This window comes from Curcuma longa, chromosome 5 (assembly GCF_044706935.1).
Source record: "Curcuma longa cultivar G26 ecotype Majalengka, Jawa Barat chromosome 5, ITB_CL_G26_1.1, whole genome shotgun sequence".
Taxonomy (NCBI): domain Eukaryota; kingdom Viridiplantae; phylum Streptophyta; class Magnoliopsida; order Zingiberales; family Zingiberaceae; genus Curcuma; species Curcuma longa.
Window position 1 is genome coordinate 9532243 of NC_133865.1, and position 10398 is coordinate 9542640.

General features: G+C 36.0%; 1 protein-coding gene across 2 annotated transcripts; it reads right to left on the reverse strand.

Annotated features, from left to right (window-relative positions):
* Positions 1-336: 336 nt before the first annotated feature.
* On the reverse strand, positions 337-6422 carry LOC141829005 (uncharacterized). 2 transcript variants are annotated; one of them, XM_074716410.1, is made up of 7 exons: positions 6038-6422; positions 3860-4073; positions 3078-3778; positions 2770-2991; positions 2253-2676; positions 908-2180; positions 337-557 (listed from the first exon to the last, which is right to left on the reverse strand). In XM_074716410.1, exons 2-7 carry the CDS (start codon positions 3930-3932, stop codon positions 386-388), a joined length of 2865 nt encoding a protein of 954 aa, XP_074572511.1. In that variant the 5' UTR covers positions 3933-4073; positions 6038-6422; the 3' UTR covers positions 337-385. The 2 variants fall into 2 exon arrangements, with proteins under 2 accessions (XP_074572511.1, XP_074572510.1); XM_074716409.1 differs by having other exon boundaries at positions 5963-6422.
* Between the last annotated feature and the right edge of the window lie 3976 nt (positions 6423-10398).

Here is a 10398-nt window from a genome sequence, read left to right on the forward strand (position 1 = left end):
AAATTGTTTTGGTTAGCATAAGTAAGAAGTCCACATCAAACTAAGTTACAGAAATTAATGGGCATTTACAAATTTGGCTTTAATCGAACTGCCAAGAAGTAACTTTAGCTATTGGAAACAAAGAGGTACAAACAAGAAACCCTTTAAAACACAAACATACAGGCAGGCAACTGAAAACAAAAGCATTGATCCCTAATTGTTACCATGATGACCAAGATATGCAGCAGAGAAGCATAAAAAATTAAAAAGTATCATAGCATGTGAAGTAGACACTACTTTTCAAAGAAGATAAGGTTTGTTCCGAACAACAAACTGGGTACAAACTTAGCAAGTTAACATTCAAAAATGACTAGTGTGGCTAAAACAAGACTCTAATATCAAATAATTAACAAACATAAAAGACTTCAGAAAATAACATGTTAAGCACCAGATGAACAATCTCAGACTTATTTGTGCCAGAACTGCGTCGTGCTCCAGTTCTCTCCCGTCCACGTTCATCAGTAGCAACTGTTGCTGAGAAGAGACTTTCTAGTTCAGATAGATCTATCTCAGGTGCCCTATCCAAAAGGTTAAGAAAGCATCAGATTTCAAACTTAAGAAGAAACAGGTTGCTCAAAGTTGAAATGATGAGGAACTTAGGTAATTAAACAAATCACTTAAATTGTAAGCACTGAAACAATACTTCTCTGAGGAAATTTGTGCAACATGAGGAGTTTTTTGCCAAAAGTTGCAAAGGATGAAAATATTTAAAGTACCATTTTCTCACTTTAACATAATGAGCATGCACAATGAGAAACTTCATGCATTCAAAAGCTACATCAAATCAATAATGTACAAGTACCATTGTAATAACCAATCTGTTTGAGATATCAAACAGTAACCAAAAGAGTTCTTGTTCTTGATCTACCTGGTTTGACTTTCATGCTTCTGAGAATCAGCCCAAAGACTTCCTTGTGTTGCTCGTGTAACCTTTACCCAGTGCAATGGCTTTAATGGAGTTTTCTTTGGTGGAATTGACTGTGAAGATCCACGACCTTTTCCAAGACTATGAGCAGTTACTCTCCCTCTGCCCACAGATGAAGTAGGTGGTGCTAGCATATTTAAATCCTTCAGCCCAGGAGGCTGTGGTGGACCTGGTATCCCACGAACCCCACCTTGCAAGGGTGGTGGAGGGGGCACAACTCCAAGAGGCTTTGGCGCTGGAGGTGGTGGTGGAGGCACAACTTTGCCACTGGAAATTGGAGGAGGAGCTGGTGGTGGTGGAATATTTCCTTTTCCATTTTGAGGAGGCATTGGGGTTCTAGTAGATACGATTGGAGGAGGAGGTGGGGGAGGAGGGCAAGGACCCTTGTTCAATTTAATAGTAGGAGGTGGAGGTGGAGGTGGAGGTGGAGGTGGAGGTGGAGGTGGTGGTGGTTGAGCAAGATTAGCTGGTGATATAGATAAAGAACCTTTATTAGATGGCATTGACGGAGGAGGAATTTGTTGAAGATCTTTATTAGCCATGAATGTAGGCGGAGGAGGAGGAGGAGGTGGTGGAGGAGGAGGAGGAAGCCATTGAAGATCTTTATTGGATGCAAATGTAGACAAAGGGGGAGGAGAAGGAGACATTGGTAATGCTGATGGCAGTGGAGGTGTTGGGTTGAGGTATTTATTTTGGGTAGGAACCAGAGGAGGAGGAGGAGGAGGAGGAGGAGGAGGTGGTGGCGGTGGTGGTGGAGGAGTCTGCTGAACATCTTTATTAGATGTGAATGCAGGGGGAGAGGGAGAAACTGGAGCAAAATTGAGATGTTGAGTTTGAGCAAGTGGCGGCGGTGGCGGTGGCGGAGGAGGTGGTGGTGGAGGCAGTGGTGGCTGTGACAAAGGTGGTGGCAAAGACAATGACTGCTTTGGATTGAGACATTTACTTTGCGCGAGAGGGGGAGGAAGTGGTGGTGGTAGTGGAATTGTATTAACCGTGGAGGAAGAAAGAGGAGGTAACAATGGTAGCAGGGAATCGTTACTAGATAATGTAGTGAATGGAGGTGGAGGTGGAGGTGGAGGTGGAGGTGGAGGTGGAGCACCTTCAGGAATAGAATTTGGTCTTTCTGATTCTATAAACTCAAGATTCCTTTCAGAAGGTGGAGAAACTGACAGTGGTATGCCAAGATCAGCAATTCTGGAAGTGGACTGCTGGGAATCTGTTACACAAATTTTGTTAGTATAATGTTCATATTTAACCAAGAAATGTAAGTATCCAAAGGTAAGTTTACCTTTAAGTTTAGAATCTTTGGAAATGTCAAGTATTTTTTCCATGTCTATCGTGGTGCTTGAAACATGCTGAACCTTCTCATTGTCCATTGAAGCAGCAGAATCTGAAGTTACAGAATCTTTTTCCTCATCAGATTCCGACATTGACATTAGAGGCATCTGTAAACCCACTTTATTTTGAATATTTGAAACCTCCTTAGCATCTGTTAAAATCAGCTTTTCAAGTTTTTCTTGCAATGCATTGGTTGATATTTGTTTAAGCAGCCAGAATGCATCATCATCGCTTCTTTCAAGCAACTCAACACTGTTGAAAAGTTCTTGTACCTTCGCAAAAGCCTCTATAGGCAATCCGCCTTTTACTTCTCCATTAAAAATTACAGTTGGAGCTCTAGGAGGAGTGATGTTATTGGAATCACCAAACAGCACCTGGAGATTGAAATGCGTGTAGAAACAATTAGTTGAGGCAAGAAGCATTAGTAATTATTCAAATAGCTTCAGTATAGAATACACAACATATACCTCTGCTCGAAAGCGTTTTGGAAACTGGTCTTTGGTATCCCATAGTGTATCAACATCATCATAGTTCAGCATGAGTATGTTAGATCGGATGAAAGCAGTGTTGAACATTATACGGAACATCATTACTTCCCTCTCTGGATCTAAATCAAGATGGACACATTCCAAAACAACATCTCCCTGAACTAGGCATTGGATATCAATTTTTATAACATCACACTCGTCCTGCAAGGGCAAGCAATATCAACATGTTTTGGCAAGGCACTTCAGAATATAGTGCTACATAAGCAAGTAAAACAAGTACCGTATACCTGTTGGTAGCGCCGTATGGGTTTCTTCTTGGACATTGTGTATAGTGTGCCAACAGAAAGACCATCACTTTTATGGATATTTCGTCCGAAAATTCGGATTAACGGTCTGCAACCACTATCCAAGTCAAAGCTTGGAACGCCTCGAAGAATAAGGCAGTCTAAAGAAAGAGCCCGTTCCACAGGAGGCCATTGTGGAGTGATATTCCTTCTAGCAACATACTGCAGGTATCGTAGCTGAGATGGTAATGGGTTCAATGGTGATAAAAGCTGCAAAAGACCTTTAGGAGCCTCCTTATGTACAACATCTAGAGTTCTCTGTTCGCCACTATACAATTTTCTATAAATCAAAAAACAAGCTAAAAGAAATGCTAACAAAGGCCAGCCCCCTCTTTCACAGTGTAGTAGTATAATATTCTGATTATCCCCAAGAGAGAGCCAATAATCACAGACTCGAAGGAAGTGATGAACAAGCGATAAAGGAAGGAGCGGGCAGCCTTCAAAATGGCGTGGATAATCAATTATAGTAACATCGTATTGACGTAAAATTTCTGCAAACTGACTTCTTTTTTCTCCCTCCCTAAAGTTGAATGCAAGAAAGGAAGAATCAGCAAATTCTTCATGTAGTTCAGTGATAATTTCATGCAAATAGATGTTGTATAATCCATCAGGTAGAACTTCAGTTGAGAAGCACGAATCACAAACTGCACAAGGATACCCAAAAATAGCTTAATTGAAGAACATATACAATACATACAGACAACTAAAGTAGATAAAATGCTTACCATAAACTCTGTCCACAAATTCTAGCAAACCATCAGGTGGTCTTTTGTAAAAGAACCTGGTAAAGAGGGACATCTGACAAAATATACTTGTTTGGTTCTGTAGGTAGAGAATGCAGGTCAAGTTACGCTGGGCTAGCCTATACTATTTGTCACTACATAGTGCTGAACATTAAATCATATGCAGTTGTTGCTTCATACTTCATCAGCTATATCCCTGCGACAACAAATACAGATACTGTCAAATGGAGATATCAAGCATATTTTCAGGGAAATCTACTAAAAAATTTCCCTTGAAATGCCTAGCCCTAGAGAGTTAAAAAAATCAAGTTCTATCAGCAAGTACTAATTACATGTGAATTAATTGTACTAGGAGTTCAATGAAATTGATGTTCTAGAAGTGAACTTGAAGAGGCTGCCAGTATAAATACGTTTCTAAGAATTACCTAGGAACCATTGGAATTAAATAGATAGAATGAGTATAAGTTGATTTTGCAGGAAACTTAAATCCTTATAATTAACAAAATGGAACCTGAAATTTCTGACACCCTAGAACACCATAAAAACTAAAGGAATCTTTCTCAATCGACAATTTAAAGAAAATGTTGGGGCTGTAACGGAATATACATGTGTATATGACCATATGGTTGTCCTGTGTCTATTATGTAATTATGGCTTGCATATTTCCAGAAAAAAACTGGTTGCTTCTTTTAGTGAGTCACCAACTGCATTCCATATTAATTCACCATCAGGATCAGACCTAAGATAGAATACAGAACCTATGCAATACATATTACTAGTTTACTGAAATAGCAAAATCGAATGGGATGACAACTATTGTCTATTTGTAATCAGCTTCATGAGTTCCCACCATGAATACCTTCAAATGCATATATCAAAACAACACTAATTGATTATGCCTCTATAAAACCCTTAAGAGTTGGGCATTCCTTGCACTAGCATTCATGTTGACATGTCACTTAATTGATGTGCATGAGTCTCATTTGAACACATTCATATCATCTAACATAATTGTATCAAATAAGTATGAAGCATCCATACCAGCTAAAACCAAATTAGCTAATTGCTTTCTCTAACTCTGACTAAAGCTAAATAATCCCTACACGTGTTTCCATATATCATAATGCAAGATGTCTTAGAATGTCAATTTTAAGAACTATTTCCTGCTTGGTTACTTCATTTAACATTTATACAGCCAACATCAGAAAGCAATGACCTTGCCCAATAACAATATCGTTAGATGAAAGCCTGTAAAATTTGGAAATAATGGGTTGGCAGATGAGCTAACCAAGGGAAAACGGCCGTGCAGATTCAATAAGACAAAACCACAGAAGCTCAAAACAAAATCAAGCACCAACCATTCTAGCATGATGGAAACAACATTTTCGTTTGGGCAGAACACCAAATAAAAAAATGTTTTTGAAAAATTATATATATAGTCCATCAAACAGCAGTTGAATATATATATATAAGAAGATGTTTATTGGTTTAACAAACAAGGTTTGCATTTGAGAAATATATTTATTTATAACCTAGAAAAGAAAATGACAAACTACTCTTGATTAATTGATTAATTCCTAACAATTAGCAAAAGACTATGATTTTAATCCATAAGCAATTATTAGAATGTTACTAGGTCACCCTTATGTTTCATCATCTAGTACAGATTTCAAATTATTACAAATGGAAAAGGCATGGAATAACTGAGAAAATAGTTGTTAATACTTCAGTCATTGTGAATCCGTGATCACTAATTCTAGAAACATTTCAGTGCCTCAAATTAACAATATGGTAGTGTCTGATTCTTCACTCTCTATTTATGTCAACAATTCTCACTCCCATAGAAGAGTGGAGGTGAATGAAACATAGAATCTAAGACAATTCTGGAAATCTAAAATTTTGTAAAATACTATAGCCTTGAAGAGAAAAGGCAATTATAAGAGTGCATATTCTCAAATCTACCTTCGGATTTGAAAAGGAACAATAAGAACTGTTCTAAAAATAAATAACGCCTAGAGCTAGCTCATAAAATTTACTTCCATCAATTATAACATGAAGTGTCTTTGCTGCTGAAATAGTACAAACCGATATTCAATTTAGAAGAGCTGCGATTATGTAAATTAGTCGCTTCGAACCAACTTCAGTGTAAATATGTAGAACCTCGTGAAGTCGCCGATTCTCGCAGGAGCCAAGACCGCGAGGATAGTGTCCCGCGGAAAGGGAAGGGCTGCGAGGATCGTGGCCTCGTGCCGGAACCTGAGACTGGGGTTACGCGACGATCAGAAAACTGGAGCGGATAGAGAGGTGGAGAAAGGGAGGCTGGAGATTGTGACTGCGGGAGGACGAGGGGAGTAGAGAAAGGGATGGGAAATTGGGGGTTTGCCGGTTACGGCTGAGGGCCGGCTTCCGCTGGGACGCGAGCTGTTGGATCGAGCAGGAGGAGACGAAGAAGGAGGGTGGCGCCGCCGCCGGAGAGGGTTTCGATCTGCTCGGCGGTGGAATGCGAAATCAAAGCGGATCTGTATTGAGGATGAAGCGGAACGAATCTCTGCGGACGCCCGAAAGCCCCAAACCATGGAGAAGGAAAGACGAGGCATAGTATTATATAAATTTATAATAATAATATTATTATTATTTTAAAAAAAGGTTAGTTAATAAAATATCCTATTTTTTGAAGTTTTTCAAATATATCGAGTAGGTTTGCTTTCTGGCGGTCGTTTCAATTTTATTCTAAACCATTTTTTATTTTTTATTTATTAAAAAAATCAATAGCATTCTTTTTTAATTTGAAACGGATATAATTATTTGTTCAATGAGAGGGAAATAAAATAAAATAAAATGTAAAAAATAAAGTATCATTAAATTCTCGAGACTAAAAATAATTATATTAAAACCGTTAATTTTATATATTTTATATTATTTATATTCATTTTTTAAAAAAAATATTCACTTTTAATTTTAAATTATTTTGAAAACGATAATTTTTAATTTTAGATTATTTTAATTATATTTATTATTATTATTTTTAATTGTATTTCTTTTCTTTTAAAAACTTAATCCACTCTTCTTTAGTTTATAAAATACTACTGATAATACATAACTTCAACAGAAATATATTTTCAAAATTAAAATTAATAAAATCTTATTTATGTTTCTAAAAAATTATTGATAATTTTATCAATTTAAAAACAAATTATTATCAAGTTTTGAATATAAAAAAATTTAATTGGTAATTTTACATTTCAAAAGGTTAAAAAAGTTGACCTACATGAAAATCTATTTTTAAATATTGATATTGTTTTTAAATATATATATATATATATATATATATATATATATCAAAATATACTTTAATATACATTTGACATATGTAAAAAAGTACAGCAAAAAAGTAATTATTAATTTTTTTTAGCACCTAACTATTTTTTTTTACACGAGTTATTAATTAGGAGATTTTGGTTCGAATATGAGTTCATAGAGCCCAAAAGCTCTCATAGATCTTGGACCCACTTCGGCCCGTTGGTTGATTGGCCAACTAAAAGTTAAAATAGATAATTCTAAATCTAATTGAGAATTTATGTGAGAGCTTTCTGATTTTCCATTTAAAAAGGAATAAAAAAAACCAATATAACGTAACTTTTTTAAAAAAACAAATTATATATATATATATATATGAAAATAATGCATTTAGTTCGAATTAAAATTTATTTTAATTAACTTTTATATCAATTTAGTTCCTTGGATCAAGGAATAGGGAATCAACAATAAGAGGGTTATGACGGATCTATACAAAAGTAAAGACTAAACCCCTAGAATGACTAGTTATCTACGAGACTGAGACTAAAAGAAAGTTAGAATGAGATCAAGATATATTTTAGCATAGTCATTCTGATATTTAAATTAGTTTTGACAACTAAAATATATAAGATAAAAAATATAGAAAAAAAATAACTCTAGAGATCTACGCATATTTGCGCTTGCTATACTCTCTCTTTAGATAACATAGGTAGGGGCGGATGTATTAAGGGGACCGGGGGGCCATGGCCCCCCTCCCAAGTTGAACCTTTAATGTGTTTAGATTAAATCCTTAGGGTTACTGGTTAATAGGTTTTAGGGTTAATGGGTTGTTGATCTATTGGATCCTAAACTAACCCGATAAGCCGATAAGGAAACCTAGAAATCGCGAGTCTGCCTTTGTTGGGTCCTGATCACGCCTCCGTCTTCTTCGTGTCTTCGTCGGGCGCGGCGGCAACAACTTCAGCTTGGATTGCCAGCGATCTGCAAGGTGGCTGAGGACGCCGATGAGTGAAGGGTGGATTGGGCAGTGCTGGTAACAGGGTCAATCGGCGGCGGCAGTGGCATGAAGGGCAGACCGGAAGAGTCGAAGAGAAGAAGTAAATCGGGTGAGTTTCAGCCGAATATGTAAGTTTGTACTTAGGTCCTTGATATGTATCTTTGGGCAATTCTTTTGTTCAAATGAGTATATCATTTTCATTATATGACCCCCCCAAATATGAAATCCTGGATCCACCCCTGAACATAGGTGATACTTATGATCCTCTATTTCGATTGAAGGGGTGTCATGTTACTTCACTTCTACACTATCTCAGGGTCCACGTTCCCTTCATTTCTTATCGATCATGTGATTCTACATTCTCGCACGTTGATGGAGGACTTGGAACAAAGAGTCAGGGTGCAAGGTAAAGTAGATCGTTGAGAGATGTAAGAGTCAGCATCTATCGTCGAGAGACATAGGAGTTGAATCGTTCGCCCATTATCGTGGATTTTGTTCAGTCATGATTTCTAATGTCCTTTGACCTTTAAAAAAAGAACTCCTCAGCAAAATGTGAAATCCGTCATCCCTTCTTCTGCATAAAGGTAGAATCCGCCACCTTAGCGGTCCCACACGATCGGTCCCACGACTATTTATGAGGAAGTAAATCGAGAAACTGCAGTTGGTCACGACGCAAGAGGGTATTGTATGACTTCATTAGGATTCGAATCCTTGCCATCTTCTGCAACTCTGCTGCGTCATAACCAACTCAGTTATGCCACGGGGGCGAAATTCGTCATCCCAATGATCCACATGGTCGACTTCACGACCATCTATAAGGAAATAAATTGGAAAATTACAATTTGCCACTACGAGGGAAAGTATTATCTTAGCTTCATCGAGATTCAATCCTTACCTATTTCAATAAATTTGTCTCGTATTAATCAACTCTCGTATTAATCAACTCAATCATATATCTCGGGGATAAAATGGCTTGGACTATTGACTTTAACTCAACAAGTGCACCAAGCGGAGACCGACTGTTTGCCACATCAATCATTATTTGACCTTGAACAAACGGCAGTGTTTATAATACGTATTAAGTCTAAACTCTTGTTTTGATTTTTATGTTAACATTTATTTTAAATATAAATAAACAACTTTTAGAGTCTTTTTAGGTTTTTTAAAATTGTGTACTAAAAAACATTATTATAAAATAATGAAATTGCAGTATTAAATGAACGAGGCGAGGATGATGCCGATTGGAGATAAATAATATTCTTAAAATATTGACTTAATGAGGAAAATTAAAATATAGTTGAATGCATAATATATTTATAGTTAAAAATTTAAAATGCATCCTTTATTATTGATTAAAAGGTGTATTTTTTTACTTTAAAACCATAAAAATAGTGCCACGTATATATACCATTCTAATAATATCATCACTCATATATAACTTATAATAACGACTACAGCATAATTAAAGTAAATTATTTTAATTAAATTTATAATAAATATTTTAATACAAAAAATGTTTTAAGATGAAATAAAATTTTCTTAGAAAACTTTAAGTGAGTGGAAGGGAGAGCCCACTTGATACATGCCTTACATAACATGGCACATGCCTTTCTAACTGCCTTGCAGCTACAAGTCATTTATTTTTTTCTTCTTCTCAATTGTCAGCTTCTTATTTTGTCAGTTATAAATTTTAACAAAATAAATATATTTTTAATACCAGTAAATTAATCTTTATAAAAATTTTAATCTTATTTTTTAGGAAAAATTAAAACGCTCCAATTTTATTAGTATTAAGAGGAAATCTTATATTTAAAATTATAAAAAACTCTCATTCTATTTGTTCATCTTAAAAATATCTTTATTATAAAAATATAAAAGATATAGTTATAATTATGATAAAGATATATTTGTTCATCTTATATTTTTAGGATGAGGCGTGCTCCGTAACTGCAATTGATTACCAGAACACGCACCTAATCACCTAATTCAGCACGATAAGTTTGATTTCAGAAAGAGAATCGGTAGAACAGCTCTGCCATGCATGGAGTTAGGTGAAGATTGGTTAAGAGTTGGAAGCGAAATCCTGTCGTCGTCCAAAAATTCCAGAGAAGAAGACTTCCTTTCTGGAAAAAAGACAGAAAAAAAGGATGATAATTAATCAGTATTGCAGGTTCTGGTTCGTGGAAATTCACTAGATTCTGAGGATCTATCTTGTTCGACAGGAAGA

What these genes read in the sequence shown, in the direction of transcription:
- LOC141829005 (XM_074716410.1), bottom strand. Translation starts at nt 3,932, where the DNA reads ATGTCCCTCTTTACCAGGTTCTTTTACAAAAGACCACCTGATGGTTTG. An exon ending in ATTTGTGGACAGAGTTTATG is followed by an intron (nt 3,779 to 3,859) that starts GTAAGCATTTTA and finishes ATCCTTGTGCAG; the next exon opens with TTTGTGATTCGTGCTTCTCA. An exon ending in CCATACGGCGCTACCAACAG is followed by an intron (nt 2,992 to 3,077) that starts GTATACGGTACT and finishes TTGCCCTTGCAG; the next exon opens with GACGAGTGTGATGTTATAAA.